Source organism: Ricinus communis, chromosome 7 (genome assembly GCF_019578655.1).
Source record: "Ricinus communis isolate WT05 ecotype wild-type chromosome 7, ASM1957865v1, whole genome shotgun sequence".
In the NCBI taxonomy this organism is placed as follows: Eukaryota; Viridiplantae; Streptophyta; class Magnoliopsida; order Malpighiales; family Euphorbiaceae; genus Ricinus; species Ricinus communis.
In genome coordinates, this window is record NC_063262.1 from 8,219,848 (window position 1) to 8,235,663 (window position 15,816).

Here is a 15,816-nt window from a genome sequence, read left to right on the forward strand (position 1 = left end):
CCAGTTTCCCTTAGCAAGTCAAGGACGTACTTTCTTTGAGACATAAATATGCTTTTATGTGATTTGGCTATTTATATCCCAAGAAAGTAAGATAATTGATCGAGATCTTTAATATCAAACTCCCTTTTTAACTTCAGTTTTACTTCTTCAATCTCTTTGTTGTTGTTGCCGGTTATGATGATGTCATCTACATATACTAGAATAATAATGGTGTTTGTGTGGGTATGCTTTACAGACATAGAGGAATCAGAAGAGCATTTATGAAAATTAATTTTTAGAAGAAAATGACTTAGCTTGGCATACCATGCTCTTGGAGATTGTTTCAATCCGTAGATTGCCTTTTTCAGCTTACAAACCAGGGAGTGATCAGCTGTATCCTTGTAACCGGGAGGAGGTGTCATGTAGACTTCTTCTTCTAGAGAACCTTGAAGAAATGCATTTTTGACGTCCATTTGAAATAGGCTCCATCCTGAATTAGTGGCAACAGATAACAAAATACGAATTGTACTCATTTTTGCTACAGGGGCAATGGTTTCCTAGTAGTCGACCCCATAGGTTTGGGTGAACCCTTTTGCCACTAACCTAGCCTTAAATCTCTCTATGGTTCCATCATGCTTATATTTTACCTTATACACCCACTTACATCCTACGGGTTTTTTATTAGGTGGCAGGACAGTAAGATCCTAGGTGTCATTTCGCTCTAGGGCCTAAAGTTCCTCCTCCATAGCCTTACACCAATGTGAGTTGGTGTTAGCTTCATAAAAGGAGGTAGGTTCGATATGCTTAGTGATACTTCCTAGATAAGCTTTATACTGATTTGATATGGTCTTGTAAGCAACAAAGTTTTGGATAGGATATGATACCTCATGGGACACATAGTCCCTTAACCTGATAGGAGGTCTGATGGATCGAGTAGATCTGCGTAAGGCAGTTTCTTCTTGAGGCTCATTAGCAATATTAGCAATATCTCCCCCTGAAGAAATTGCCTGAGAATTGGGAACTGTCTCCCCCTCGGGGTGAGTGTCCTGTGCTGAGCTGTCAAAAAAGGAAATGTTATGCGGAAATAACAAATGATGAGATGTAGTGGTGCTGACTGGATCATGGGGATAGTAGGGTTCTTGTTCAGCAAAGGACACGTTCCGAGAAAAATAGGTTTTGTGAGTGATGGGGTCATAACACTTGTACCCCTTTTTTTCAGAAGAGTACCCTAAGAATAGGGTTTTAACGGAGCTTTTATCGAGTTTATGCTATCTTTTAATATGAACAAAGCTAGTACAGCCGAAGACACAGAGGTGGCCAAGATTGATTTGGTGACTTTTGACAATTTCAAGAGGATTGAGATTTTTTAACTGAACACTAGGGAGGCGATTGATGAGGTATGTGGCGATTAGGAGGGCATCCGACCAAAAAATGTTGGGTACATTGTGTTGAAAGAGTAAGGTACGAGTGACTTCAAGGAGGTGCCTGTTTTTTCGTTTCGAAACTCCATTTTGTTCGAGAGTATTCACACATGTAGTTTGATGGAGAATATCTGTGCTGGTAAAAAATTTGAAAAACTTTTTGTTAACATATTCCGTGCCATTGTCAGAACGAAAAATTTTAATTTGGGCATTATATTGATTGTGAATAAAATTGAAGAAATTTTGAAAGCAGGTAAAAGAATTCATTTTTTTCCTTTTAATAAGTAAAGCCAAGTAGTGCGAGAATAATCATCAATAAATATGACAAAATAACGAAAATAATTATAAGAAGTGACAGGGGCTGGGCCCCAAACATCAGAGTGAATTAATTCAAATAAATTTCAGAAGTACTTGAAGATAAAGGAAAGGGCAATCATGTATGTTTGGAAAATTTGCAAATATCACAACAACTAGAATTTAATTTGGAAGGAAAAAGCTTGTTTAAAACTGGGTCGGATGGATGGCCTAACCGCTGATGCATCAGCATCCCTTGATCAACTGGGTTCGTCGATGCAAGACATTGGATGATGGGGTCTTGAAGGTAGTAAAGTCCATTTTCACAATATCCCTCACCAATCATCTTCCCTATGACGCGATCCTGAAACATGACTAAAGTCGGTGAGAAAATGACATTACAATTTAAATAACGCGTGATTTTGCCAACAGATAATAAATTTGATTTAAAATCAGGTAGTAATAAAATATTAGGAATAGTTTTATGAAGCAGAGTAGAGGTGCCACTGCCAAAAATCGGATCGTGGCCACCATTGGCAACAATCACATGCTGAGATTCTATTGGAACAAAATTCTGAAGCTTTGTATGATCCCATGTCATGTGATCGGTAGCTCCTGAATCAATAATCCAATCGTGAGAGTGAAAATTAGTAGAATGACTTTGAGAGTTAGAAATTGAACCTGACCCACGGGATTGCTGTTGATTGACAAGGGATTGGAGCTGAGAGATAAGCTGGGAGAGTTGCAAATTTTCTGTTGAGTCGGGTCGGATCGGTTGGGAAAACAGGGTTGGATCCGAATTTGGCCAACTAAGTGGATCGGTCGGGCCGGATCCGGTCGAATCGGGTCGGGTTGAGTCAAGGTGGGCTGGGCCGAATTGCTGTGTATGGGCCAGGTGAAGTCCGTGGGCTTGGGTTGCTTATACTTACCCGCTCCAAGCCACGGACCCGACCCGCGCATTTCGCTTCCCACGTCACCCCGAATTCTTTCCTCATTATTTTCATCATTTTTAGGGTTCGTCTGGCAGACGCCCCCAAAACGCTTCTCTCCCCTTTCTCTTCTTCCTCCGCCCTCATTTCGATTGTTTGAGTAACTTCCTCGGTCTCCTCGACCATGGGACGGACACAGATTCGGGTGAAGGTGCGGCCTGTCGTGAGGTGACCACGCCGGCAGTGGTCGCGCCTTCGGCGAGGCAGTGCTCCTCTTGTCGCTGCGTCGATTTGGTTCGAGTCTTAGAGTAAGAAAAGCCCGATTTTCTGATCCTTCGATAGAGCTGCTGTTCATGGTAGCGCGTCGGGTCTCTTCCTGCTGGATAGAGGCCATGACAGTAGGTTATTTGACAGAAGGATTTGCGATCGCAAACCTTCATAGCTGGAATCTAAGCCCCCCAGGTACGTATAAACAAGATCTTGTTCTTCCCTTCGCTGTAGTTCTTCGGGGTTATTTGTTTGGGGTAAGTAACTCTGCAGTTCTTCCCATCTTGTTAAGACTTTTGTTGCATATTCTGATGAATTTTTGGTGCCCTGTGTGATTTGAGAGAGCTCTTGTTTGAGCCTGAAAATATGGGCAAAATTATTTTGATGCCCGTAGAGACCTTTCATCTTTTCCCAAATTGCTTGTGATGAATCCATTAAGATACAGAGTCGGGAAATTGGTGTTTCCATGGTGTTGGTGATCATTGACATGACCAGATGGTCAGTCGTTTGCCACTCCTCCATTTTTTCCAATTCTTCCTCTGTTGGAACCTCTGGATTTACTGATCTTGGTTTCTTTTTACATCTCGTGACAAAACCCAATTTCTTTCTGCCGCTGAGACCGATGTAAATGGACTTTAACCAGTCAAAATAATTTTGGCTGCCTCTCAGCATAATATTGGTGATTTTGGTGGTATCATTGTGAGCCATTTTGAATGTTTGATTTTGTGTATAAGAGGGGGGGTAGATGATGACAGGTTAAACCTGCTCTGATATCATGTGAAAATATTTGTACAATGATGATTCTTTTCAGTATTAGAATTCTGAGTATTACAATGAGAGTATGATTTGGTTATATACATGGTTGAGCTTTGTAACGGTCTTTAAGCTACCAGTTTAGCTCCTATGTCTATGTCAACGTTCATTTTTCTGATCCTGGATGGGTTGAAGCGACCTTTCTTCCTTAGGGAAGAAAGGTTGCTCCCTTTTTCCTTCTTGACAGGCCTGTGATGAGTTGTCTGTATAGCTGAGAGCTGTACAGACCTGAGGCCATGCCCCTAGTTCCTTTACCCTTTGGATCTTGTTTATTAGACTAGGTAAGTCTTTCTTCTGTTGGTCTTTAACAGCAGCTATCAATATTGCCAGAATGATCAAAGACGAAGGCAGAGTCATCATCTGTTAAGGTCTGTATAGGACTTCTGATGTTGCATCAATTATAGTCCTCTTTTTTCTTTTTTTTTCTTTTTTTTCAGCAGTCATACGGAGATTGATCATTTCTTGTACTTGAAAATTGTACATGAGAAGACATTCCACGTATACGTCCAAAATATTCCAGTACAAACATTTGGTCATGCTTCAAATCCATACCAAACTCTATCATAAATCTAAATTTAAAGTATATTTCTTGAAATTGATTTTTGTTTTTGGTAGGGATGGATTTTTAGAGTTTGTTGGGTTTTTGATAACGCTCTTTGGTAGTGATGTGTCGTTCTTTTTCGTCTAGAAATGGATTTTTTACATGTTGTTGCACGGTTTAACTTAACATGTCTGATATTTAGATTATAACTTCTCAATTTAACAGCTCATTGAATTCTCTTGGCCTCACCGTTCCTCCAGTAATTTTGTAGTTTGCTGTTACCTTAGAGATGCTGTTATCTGATTTTTATTTTTATTTTCTTTTTTTGTTTGGGCTTTGGCCCCTCTTGCTTACAAAAAAAATAAAAAAAAAAAAAAATTAATGAATAGTTATATATACATATATATATGCATGTGTTTTATCATATACTTTTGGTTAGTTATCAGTTGAATTTTTAAAAATAAAATTTTCAAATAGAAAATACAATTTTAATTTTCAAATTGAGGATTAAGAACATTAAAAAACGACATACAGTCAATAAGATATTAGTTATACGACCCCTCTTCAGGCGCTTAAAAGATTACGTGAGGGAAAAAAAATGCAACTGAACATAACCAGCCATAAAACAGATTTCTTAAGATAAGTCTTTATAAAACAGGAATCAGTGGACTCGTTAATTTTCTTATTCTATGTACATTGATAATTAGTTATAAAAGCTGTAAATTTGGCCTTGTGCCCTTTCTATGCTTTCAATCAAGATTATTACACAGGATGATTTCAATCAATACTAGCAAATTCTTAGCATATATATAATTTTGATTTTATAGGCTTAAACAATAATTTGAAAAGCAACAAACAACAATCAAGAAGTTACTTGCAGATTGTCAATGAACATTGTACAATGTATAGTTAATAAGAAAGAAAAAATATCAAGGGCAACATTGGGTATGAAAACTACATATAGAATAGCCCAGCAATATATACCAAAGATTCAAGATTCCAAAAGTAGGAAAATAACTACAGCAGTACGTAATAGTTAATCCTAGGAATGAATTTCAGCTACAAGTTCTTTTGAATCTGATCACAACCAACGAATATCGAGAATATGGATCAGTACATGTATCCTCCAAACAAGTCATCGTAATAAAATGAAGGATCCATGTCATGATCGAGAATGCGATCATTGACAATAATTGAATCCTCAGGACCGGAAGGCCAAGGCATGGAAGCTGCCAGAGCTAGGATATCAGGCGCCGGTACCGTATGAACTGCCACCCCTTGATTTTCCTGAGATTTCAATTCTGGTTCTTCCATGGCAGGTTCCATACAATCTGCTGCCTGTTTATTTTCCTGAAAGTTGTTCTGCAATTCTTGTTCTACAACAGCATCGGCAGCCTCTTGATTTTTTTCTATATTCGTTGGTAATTCTTCTTCAACCCTCGGGCGCTTGTCAAGTACAGAAGCGTCCACCGAAACATTAGCATCATCTCTAGGAAAGTAATCGTCAAAATTAAACAAGTCCAAATAAAAATCATCATCTGGCAAAGGGACAGGCATAGCCATGGCATCTTGCTCTTCGGCAGAATGTACTATATCAACTGCAGCCTTTTGATATTCCTGAAGATTTTCTTCCAAAAGTTTTATCAGCTCTTCTTCAGCTCTCGAGTGCATGTCAGGTTCAGAACCGTTCACCTGACCTTCATCAGAATTATAAGGCAAAGCCATAACATCTTGTTCATGCATAGCAGGTACTATGTCAACCGCCTTAGGGTTTTCTAGAGAATTTTCTGGCAGTTCTTGCTCAATCCTCAAGCGCTTTACAGGTTCAAGAACCTCCACAGAGTCATCAGCAGCAGTTTGGCTCTTTCTTTTCCGGGATTGTTTTCTGCTTCTTTTGAGTTGACAAAGAACATAACGAGATTCTCCACCCTCCAAACTATACTCGAGCATGTTCCAACAACGATCTTGATCCAATCTCGATGGGTTCCGATAATTAAATCGCTTCATATATGCTGTCACCCCATTATGATGAAGTTTTGAACTATTACCTGAAGTCTCACCGTGCCAAGTCCCCGCGGTGGAGCCAATCCTGCGACTGATATTATGGCCGCCACCAGGGGTTACCTTCTTTAATGCTGTGAAGAAGTAAAGATCTTCATGATCGCTCAACTTGTCTCCGCCAAACTTCTGCCATATTTCCCAAGGCTCTTCTTTACCGTAGAAATCACAGTATTTCACAGGAAGCTGGTTTTCAACAGATGAAAATCTGCCATTGTTCATTCCGTGGAGATAATAAGCGACCAACTCATTCTCAGTGGGGCGAAACCTTAACCCAACTGCCATATTTGCCCATGGAGAAGAAGTGTTTTGAGTTTCTTGCATCATGATCGACAAACTGTTGTGTGTTTTGGTAGATTAAAACTCTAGAAAGAGAGCTACTGTTGTGTTTTGGTAGATTAAAACCCTAGAAAGAGAGGTACTTTTGTGTTTTGGTAGATTAAAACCCTAGAAAGAGAGCTACTTTTGTGTTTTGGTGGATTAAAACCCTAGACAAAGAGATACTTGATCGACTAAAGAACAAGGAAAGTTAGGGATATGGATAATATATAAGTCTCTTAACCGACAGTAAACACTAGATTTTGTTTGCGTGATTATGGTAATTATATTGCTTTATGGTAATCTTGTCTTATTAGGACAGTGAGCCTTATAAGAGTAGTTGGAATTTTATTTAGATTATAACTTCTCAATTTAACAGCTCATTGAATTCTCTTGGCCTCACCGTTCCTCCAGTAATTTTGTAGTTTGCTGTTACCTTATAGATGCTGTTATCTGATTTTTATTTTTATTTTCTTTTTTTGTTTGGGCTTTGGCCCCTCTTGCTTACAAAAAAAATATATAATTAATGAGGCCTAGAGAATATGCAAATGTATTTTATCATATAATTTTGGTTAGTTATCAGTTAAATTTTTTAAAATTAAGATTATCAAATAGAAAAAACAATTTTAATTTTCAAATTGCAAAATAAAAGTTATAATTAAAATAATAACAACAATTCTCATTATATACAACAATTAGTAATTATTAATTGGAGACAATTTTCACTCATTAACATTTTTAGTTTAATAGTTTAAATAGAATTTGAATCAAATTTTGAAATAGCTATTCGAATAGCTATTTACTCTTTGGCAATTCCATGATCCAAATATAACCAAGAGTAACCATTGCATGCTTAGGATGTTAGTTTGCATTCCTCTCAATCACCACGTGATACATAGTATTGTTTACATATCAAAATTCAGGCGGATTAATATTCTAATGTCCTATAATTTCTTTTTTCTTTTTACTTGTTATTTTGATTTTATTAACTGGATAATAGATTAAAGGATTTTCTAGGTTAGTTTTAATTAGTTAAGACTAATCCATCTACATTAACTTAATTGATTTCCTTATTTTTTAAAATTATTAGGTAATGAAAAACGCAGATAAATAAAAAATAAATTAAAATTAAATAGATTTAAGATGAATTTTTGTTTAAAATATGATAGATTAAAGATGTATGTATCTTTTATTTATTATTATTATTTATTTTATTTATTATAATTATATTAAGGGTATATGTTTGATTTTATTTTTTATTTTTGTAATTATTTATTTTATTCATTTGAATTAAAATCAATACATCTAGACATAGGGCAACAAAAATCAGTCTATGAAAATAATAAAAATATGTGAGAATAACTTAGTAAAGATATGAAATAAAAGTAATCAAGAAAAGAAATAAAATAAAGTGGTTTGCATCTATTAATTACAGTTAGATGAAGCAACAAGTGTCTACGTGGGCTAACCTATTCTAAAATGGTTGTAGATTGTTCCGCTTTTGGTGAACTTTATTATAGATGGTTCTAAGAATCATGATAGGTTACACAATGTCATTATTCAAAGTCTTGGTTTGCTATTTCTTAATTAAGAGAACGGATTAACAACTCATCTTTGATAAAATCTGAAATTGCATAAATGTTGTTACGTATTAATGTTCAAAGAATGAAAAGTGATTATAAATATTGTACTTTCAACTCGCACGTTTTTCAACTTCCAGCCCAAAACCCATCCAAATTCCACTAGATGTCCACCACCACCTCAACCACCGCAACCACCACCTCTTCCAATCTACCACTTCTAATCCCAGCACTTCCAGACGATATCAGCCTAAACATTTTAGCCAGAATCCCTCGTTCTCACCACCCACTTCTTTCTTTAGTCTCCAAATCTTTCCACTCTCTCTTCTCTTCTCCTCTCTTTTACGCAACTCGTTCACTCCTCAACTTTTCTCAACCCTTTCTCTATCTTTCAATCCGCTTCGCTATCACAAGCTCCCTGCGTTGGTTCACACTTTACCAGAACTCCCCTAACCCAAAAAACCCTCCAAATTTCCTAGTCCAACTCCTACCAACCCCTTCTCCTTTAGTTGGGTCTGCCACTGTTTCTCTTGGGCACAAAATCTATGTTATTGGTGGGTGTCTCAATGACATACCTTCTTCACACGTATGGACACTGGACTGCAGGTTCCACATGTGGGAACTCAGTCCCAAGATGAGTATTTCTAGAGAGTTTGCTGCTGCTGGTGTTGTGAATGATAAAATTTATGTGATTGGTGGGTGCGTTGTTGATACTTTCGCCCGATCCAAGTACTGGGCGGAGGTTTTTGACCCAAATATTGAAACTTGGGAAGCAATTGATAGTGTAAGAGAGCATCTATTGCGTGAGAAGTGGATGCATGCGAGTGCTGTTATTAATGAGAAAGTTTATGAAATGGCTGATAGGAATGGGGTTGTTTATGATCCTAGGAATAGGAAATGGGAGAGTGTAGGGGTTGAATTGGATTCTGGGTGGAGAGGGAGAGCGTGTGTGGTTGATGGGATCTTGTTTAATTATGATTTCTTGGGAAAGATCAAGGGTTTTGATGTGGAGAAGGATTCTTGGAAGGAATTGAGAGGTGTCGAAAAGGAATTACCGACGTTTTTGGCTGGGGCAACTATGGCTAATGTTGGAGGGAAATTGGTTGTGGTTTGGGAGAAGAAAGGGAATGGGAAGGAACTCGAGATTTGGTGCGCCGAAATTGAGGTGGAGAAGAAGGGCGAGGATCAGGAAATATGGGGGAAGATTAAATGGTGTGATGTTATTCATAAGGTCCCTATTGGATCATCAATCGTTCATTGCTTGGCTGTTACATTGTGATCATACGCTGAATAATGCCATGTATGTTCTGTTTTGAATTGCTTATTGTTTGAATGTAATATATTTAAATGTGCTAATTTTTTAGTGAGGTACTTTTTGGAAAGGTCCCTATTGGATCATCAATCGTTCATTGCTTGGCTGTTACATTGTGATCATACGCTGAATAATGTCATGTATGTTCTGTTTTGAATTGCTTATTGTTTGAATGTAATATATTGAAATGTGCTAATTTTTTAGTGAGGAACTTTTTGGAAAGGTCCCTATTGGATCATCAATCGTTCATTGCTTGGCTGTTACATTGTGATCATACGCTGAATAATGCCATGTATGTTCTGTTTTGAATTGCTTATTGTTTGAATGTAATATATTTAAATGTGCTAATTTTTTAGTGAGGAACATTTTGGAGTTGATTTATTGGAAATATGATGTTTTCTCTGAGTCTATTATGCTAATTACATGTCTATGAGTATCAGCTCTTCCATTTAGCTACTGAGCCTATTGTCAATTTTGCTTCTAGTGTAAATGTTGCATTGCTTTAACGCTAGGACAAGGCTATCTAGGATATAAATCTGAGCAGCGAATTTTAGGGGAGAGAAAATGCTTGCTTAGATTGGGAGAAGAAAAGGTGGATGAGCGCTGAAGGACTTCAGATAGTGTCAGCAAAATTGGAGCAACTTTGCTATGATTTAGTTTTGCATGTTTGTTAAAGTTTAGTGGTATGCAGTCAATCAGATAATGTCATCTACATAGTTTATGATTTAGTTAAACAGTGAGTGCTACAAAGTGTTACATTTTTAGTTTCTACTTTTTGGGTGTAGTTTGATGATATAGCAAAGTAAACCTTTCATTTGTATATGAAGTCTGAAATCTGTAAGTTCTAGTGTGCAGTAATAAAAGCCTCTCATTTGATCTAACATACCAAAAATGATTTTTTGTATATAGTTATATATTCTAATATAACTCAATTCTGTGAATGTTGCATTAGCAAGCATAAGTTGTGTTGGCATCCAATTCTGTGAGTCCACTGCTAGTGACTTCCTCGTAAGAGTAGAATAAAGTTGAAATGCATGTCTTTCCTATTTATACCCCTTTTCTATGTTTGTTGCTCTTTTGTACTTTGAAAATTTTTTGAATCTCTTGCCCACTCATTTTCTAGAATATATGTGTTACTTGATATGTCTAGAAAACCTAATCTCAGTTTCTGGACAGCGAAGTATGCTATAGTTTGAACTACTTGTATTGACAAGTATGATTATGGCAGTGGTTGTAGTTTTAACCTCGCATAACTAGGCATCACCTTCTATCTGAAATAGAAAATGGATCTGCTTGTTGCTCTTGTACTAGTTGGCATACATGTGTACTTTCCTAATCTTGAAGCTCTATAGTTTTGTTGCTTTATCAAATTTTATGGTTCTGATACCTAGAAAACAAATAATTTTGGAAGTTGAAATATGATGCAGGTTAAACTTGCCTTCCATTCTGTTGGATGATCTGGTGATCCAGTCTCAACTACGGAGCCATGAAAGAAATTCCTGCATATTCTAGTCCTGAGCTAGTATGCTACCAGGAAGCTACAGTGAGCAAATGTAGGTTCTAAAATTTACACCTCCATATTCTGCGCAGTTAACTTTGCATCAATTTAAGTTTGCAAATAAAAGGAATTACTCGAATAATGGACCCCTTGTATGTATATCACCCAATGTAAGTGGTTTGTAATTTGTGCAAGGTGTTAAAGGCAAATAAGCTGTTGCAAGTGTGTATAAAGAATTCTCATTGTCAGAAACATATGGTTTATTGAATGATTGCTTGTTAATAAGACAAAAGAAAGGGTATTTTACAGTATCAATTATTGTTGCCCAACATGATTGCCTACCTATGTTTTAATCAATTCAATTCCCTCTTGTGTATTCATGATAAGCCCTGGACTTGAAACCTGTCGAGTAGCAGGCAGGCGTGCTGATGGAAAGAACCAAAAGTTCCTAACATGTTAAGCACAAGCACCTTGCTCTGATTCACTCTCTATTAGAAGAGTAGGCTGGCACAACTTATCTGATTGCTTGCTGGTTGTTTGGTTGATGCTTGGGCTCCGTCAAAGTAATGGCAAAATGTGTGTTGCCAATATATTTATTGTGCCAATTGGAATTGTTGTTAGGAGGTGAATTGATTGGGTATGTTATGTTTCCTTTTGAGTGTATGATAATAATGTATGAGCTACTATTGATAGCTAATAACCCTTTTGTTAATTTAGTGTTGCTGCAAGTGTTAAAGTTTCATTGGCTTAGTGCAAATAACCCGTTTGGGTGTCTAGGATGGAATCTTAGCAATGAAATATGGAGGGAGAGATAATGTTTCCTCTGGCTGGGAGAAGAAAAGGTGGAGGAGCAATGGACTTTTAGATGGATGAAAACAATGTTTTAACAAACTTTAATCAAGGCTTAAATGATTAAAAAATGTTTCTTGTCTTAGTTATGTCACTGATCCAAGAGAGTTCTTGCAGTAGGCTACTGTCGCTGTTCTTCTGTTTGTAGAGCCAATATGGATATCAGAGTCTGTTGCCTGATCATTTCACTGGTTATGTTGGTACTGTGTATGCAATAAATCAATCTGTTCTCTACACCTGGTAATGCTATCTGGAGGCAGTTTAAGTTAGCGTCAGTTTAAGTTTGCAAATAAAAGGGAGCAACTCAAATAATGCTCCCTTCATATGTATAGTTTGTGGGTTGTAATCTGCATAAACATCGCCTAGTGAGCACCGTAGCATTAGTAACTCAAGCAGCAAAATACAGATCAATGTGTTGCCTCACTGCATATACAATTACATTTTCAGCATTATACAACAAGGATCTCACAGATTATGTCTACCCCCACATATTTCACTATTACTAATAAAATACAAGCCACATGCCATGTTTCGCTAATTAAAAAAGAAACATGGCATGAACTACAGGCCTAATAGATGAAATCACAAACCATCAGAATCAGTGTCTTGTAATGCTATATTCTGTTCCAGGATATGCCTTCCTCTTTCTCTAAGAAATTCTCAATTTGTTCTAGAGCCTGGCAAAATGTACAACTCAAATCAGTAATCCTCTATATCCAGTACAATGCTGTGGGTTAAAAGCCAGGACAGATAATAGAAATTGTCGATTTATATTTCAGAACTGAGATGTTATCTGAAAATGCACAGAAAACATAATAGTGAGAGGATAGTAGGAAACCTCGATCGCAATTGTAGTTGGTGAGATACTGGATATATCTCTATATCCTAGTTTGGTTGCAATACCTGTGCAACAGAGACACTTGCCTTCAGACCTTTCACAGACTAACTCTCAAGATTTAATCATCCATAAATTCTAAATCAAAATCCTCAAACACACTACAATACCAAAATGGCAAGTTTTATGCAAATGTGGAGGTAGGTTTAAGCAAACATACTTTCCAAAGAAACTCTAGCATTTGCATTTGCATAAAAGTCTTCTCTCTCTTCAAGTAGAGTAGACAAGCGCCTAAGAGCCTGTATGGAAGTTTACGTGCCAAAAGATCAGATGTGAATCCAATTCTGATGGCTCTGTAGCGCATAAACAAGAGGAAGGATGACAAAGTACCTACCTTTGTGTATGCATCACCTGATTCATGATGTAAAAGGGGGCGAGAATCAGTTCCCACGGCTGCAATCCTCTGGGCCAAAGCTTCCAAAGGCACATCTAACCAGACACTAATGCCCTTTTGCATGTATTCCCTGATAACCAAATAAGAGGAACACTGGTTTATGCCAGCATATATAGAGAGAAACATGCCAAATAAATAGCAGAAAAAGATTTAAATATTAACAGCATTAGTTATCATACCAGTTAATCGGCCGTATGACTGCACCTCCACCAGTAGACACAACAATTTGATGCATCATTGAGAGGTTCTTTAAGACCTCAGTCTGAAAGGCAACATTACAATCATTAAGTCTTGATGTCAGGAGCAAAAGCAGATCATTATACATGCATCTGAGTTTGTAATTGTAATTTTGCATGCAAAATTAGACTAGCAGTAGATGGATACAATTTGACAAACAAATATATATGGTGATTGACTTGGTAGTGTCTGCCAAGAGGTTATAGTTATTATTATTATTATTATTAGTTCTCGAAGTAGTAGTTTCACAACAAGGCATATTATATACCTCTTTCATTCTGAAGAAGCCCTCTCCATAAAGCTTAAAGATTTCAGCTACTGAAGTTCCATCCACATCCTGCTCTATCAACGAGTCACTGGAGTAACACAAAACATAAGAAATTATACATATTGTATGGCCGAAATAGTAGTGATCAAGTGATTCTGCATCAGAAAAGATAATGTTCAATGGCAATACAGCTTCCAGTGGTCAAGATTCCAATAAGATTTCAACATGTTATATTCAATCAGATTCCCTGGGATAGTGGAACCTTGTTTACATGAACCCAAACCCCACTCATTTCCCCAATAAATCTTAAAATTTGTTCTTTGCTGTTTAAGGTTGTGAATGCACTTCAGAAACAACACAAGTAATGAGCAATTCCCTAGAACTGGCACAAATAAATAAGAAATCAGATGTACAAACCAGTCACAGAATGAATATCCAAGCACTTGTGAGAGAACCTTGCCGACAGTAGTTTTTCCAGAGCCCATCATTCCTGCAGTTCAGATGTATTATGTAAACTCCTAGAGCAATCAAATCAATATCTAACAAAGAACAGAAGAATCGGAATAAAGAAACTGACCAACAAGATATATACAGCGTCCACTTAAATAGGGCTCAACCACTTGTGATTTATTCTGCAAAATTCATTTGACATCTAGTAAGATGATAGAGAATCGAACTGTTTTTCTAAAGCTGTTTTCTGAAGAAAATCGAACTAGGTCCTATGATATAGGCTTACGTTCAAATACCATAAAACAAAATTGATGCTGAATCATCAACAAGGACCACTAGAGGCACTCATTATTTAATTCCATAAGCCCAAATGATTACTTATCAAAGGTCATGAATTCAAACCTTCAAAATCAGAGATTCATCAGAAGAAGCATGAAGACTTCCAGATTCCAAAACTGAAACTATGAGAGCAGAACTCAAAGCAATTAGTCAATATCCAAAAATCACATAAGCAGAAGCAAGGTAAAGAGAGGAATTATATTATTATGAATTAACTACAACCTCATCTATTCTTTTACACAACTGGAATGGGGTATATTATATTTACTATTGATCCATAAAGATGAATAAAACCATTCAGGCATACCATAGAAAACCTCAACAACCATAAAAAGAAAAAAAGAAATTCTAAAATTACTTTTGTTCCACATGAAACATTGACCATGTCATTAATGGCTCATTCAATCAAAAATCACAATTTGATCAATAAATCTATATTAATGAGATCCCATTACCTACCCATTCAAATTAGCAACAGATTTGTCAAATTCAAAATCAAGTGATGCAATCACCCTCTTCTTCTTCTTTTTTCATAAAGTAAAGCAACTGTTTCACAATTTCATAAACTACTAGAAAACCCATACTAACTAACAATTCTTCACGAAAATACTATTTAGACTATAAGCATCACAAGCAAGTTCTTGAACCACAAAATCTCTCAAAAATTATGTTCCATCAGTATTGTTAATGTGGGTACCTGGAGAATTCTTGTAAGAACATGAAACCTCCGACGAAATGGATGCATGCCGATATTTATTACTTGTAGGCCTAAATTGAGTCGAAACCACGACATGCAACCTCTGCTTTTCCTTCGATTTCCTGGAAAACGACAACGAACATGCTGAATTTCTCCTTGCAAGATTGTCTAGATCAACCCATGTTGTTGACAACTGCATTCCTTTTAGCAATTTGGCCTCCATTTTATAAACAAAAATGAAAAGGGAAAACTGATTTTTCACAATAGCTCAACCAAAGATTACCAAATCCTTCTTAACAAATTTATCGGTTCGTAGAGAAAAATCTTTGATACCCAGATCGTGATCTCTCTGTAGAAAGCAAAACAAACTAATAACTCAAAATCCATTGATTAATCAATAAATAAATAAAGCCATGGAAATTATTGAATCAGCAGGAAAATTGTAAATGTAGATGTGATTAGCTTACCAGGGAGAAGCCAAAAGGCAGAATCTTTATCAGCAACAACAAAGATTATTAGCAACAAAAGAAAAAGAATGAATCAATTTAGAAGCAATGAAATTGAAGAAGAGTCCTTATATATGTCTTGCTCAACTTTTATTAGTTGCTTTCATTTATAAGAGCGGCGGTTGGGTTCTGGTGGGAGAAACAGAAGCGTACATACAGCTACTGAAAGCA

At 36.7% G+C, this 15,816-nt stretch overlaps 3 protein-coding genes across 5 annotated transcripts; 1 reads left to right on the forward strand and 2 right to left on the reverse strand.

The window, feature by feature from the left end:
- Positions 1-707: 707 nt before the first annotated feature.
- On the reverse strand, positions 708-3,598 carry LOC125370621. The gene is made up of 4 exons (XM_048376910.1): positions 3,058-3,598; positions 2,624-2,904; positions 1,931-2,391; positions 708-1,035 (listed from the first exon to the last, which is right to left on the reverse strand). The coding sequence occupies exons 1-4, from the start codon at positions 3,596-3,598 to the stop codon at positions 708-710; spliced, it is 1,611 nt and encodes a 536-aa protein (XP_048232867.1).
- Positions 3,599-8,226: 4,628 nt separating this feature from the next.
- LOC8268223 (F-box/kelch-repeat protein SKIP6) lies at positions 8,227-11,325 on the forward strand. 3 transcript variants are annotated; one of them, XR_007216630.1, is made up of 3 exons: positions 8,227-9,431; positions 9,584-9,804; positions 10,940-11,325. XR_007216630.1 is itself a non-coding variant. In XM_048376644.1 (2 exons), exons 1-2 carry the CDS (start codon positions 8,367-8,369, stop codon positions 10,967-10,969), a joined length of 1,095 nt encoding a protein of 364 aa, XP_048232601.1. In that variant the 5' UTR covers positions 8,228-8,366; the 3' UTR covers positions 10,970-11,325. The 3 variants fall into 3 exon arrangements, 2 of the variants coding, with proteins under 2 accessions (XP_048232601.1, XP_048232600.1); XM_048376644.1 differs by lacking the exon at positions 9,584-9,804 and having other exon boundaries at positions 8,228-9,431; XM_048376643.1 differs by lacking the exon at positions 9,584-9,804 and having other exon boundaries at positions 8,234-9,500.
- An 882-nt stretch (positions 11,326-12,207) lies between these two features.
- On the reverse strand, positions 12,208-15,816 carry LOC8268224 (shikimate kinase, chloroplastic). The gene is made up of 11 exons (XM_048376645.1): positions 15,607-15,816; positions 15,140-15,488; positions 14,506-14,564; positions 14,231-14,285; positions 14,071-14,143; positions 13,654-13,741; positions 13,328-13,410; positions 13,089-13,218; positions 12,915-12,993; positions 12,698-12,762; positions 12,208-12,536 (listed from the first exon to the last, which is right to left on the reverse strand). Exons 2-11 carry the CDS (start codon positions 15,360-15,362, stop codon positions 12,474-12,476), a joined length of 918 nt encoding a protein of 305 aa, XP_048232602.1. The 5' UTR covers positions 15,363-15,488; positions 15,607-15,816; the 3' UTR covers positions 12,208-12,473.

Bases quoted from the DNA above. Each gene is read 5' to 3' on its own strand.
- LOC125370621 (XM_048376910.1), bottom strand. From the start codon at position 3,598: ATGGCTCACAATGATACCACCAAAATCACCAATATTATGCTGAGAGGC. The intron at 2,905-3,057 runs GTTTGCGATCGC...AAATCGACGCAG, and splicing joins CTTAGATTCCAGCTATGAAG to CGACAAGAGGAGCACTGCCT. The intron at 2,392-2,623 runs GTAAGTATAAGC...GTCAATCAACAG, and splicing joins GGGTCCGTGGCTTGGAGCGG to CAATCCCGTGGGTCAGGTTC.
- LOC8268223 (XM_048376643.1), top strand. From the start codon at position 8,367: ATGTCCACCACCACCTCAACCACCGCAACCACCACCTCTTCCAATCTA.
- LOC8268224 (XM_048376645.1), bottom strand. From the start codon at position 15,362: ATGGAGGCCAAATTGCTAAAAGGAATGCAGTTGTCAACAACATGGGTT. The intron at 14,144-14,230 runs GTCAGTTTCTTT...TCTGAACTGCAG, and splicing joins ACGCTGTATATATCTTGTTG to GAATGATGGGCTCTGGAAAA. The intron at 12,537-12,697 runs GTTTCCTACTAT...ACATTTTGCCAG, and splicing joins CAACTACAATTGCGATCGAG to GCTCTAGAACAAATTGAGAA.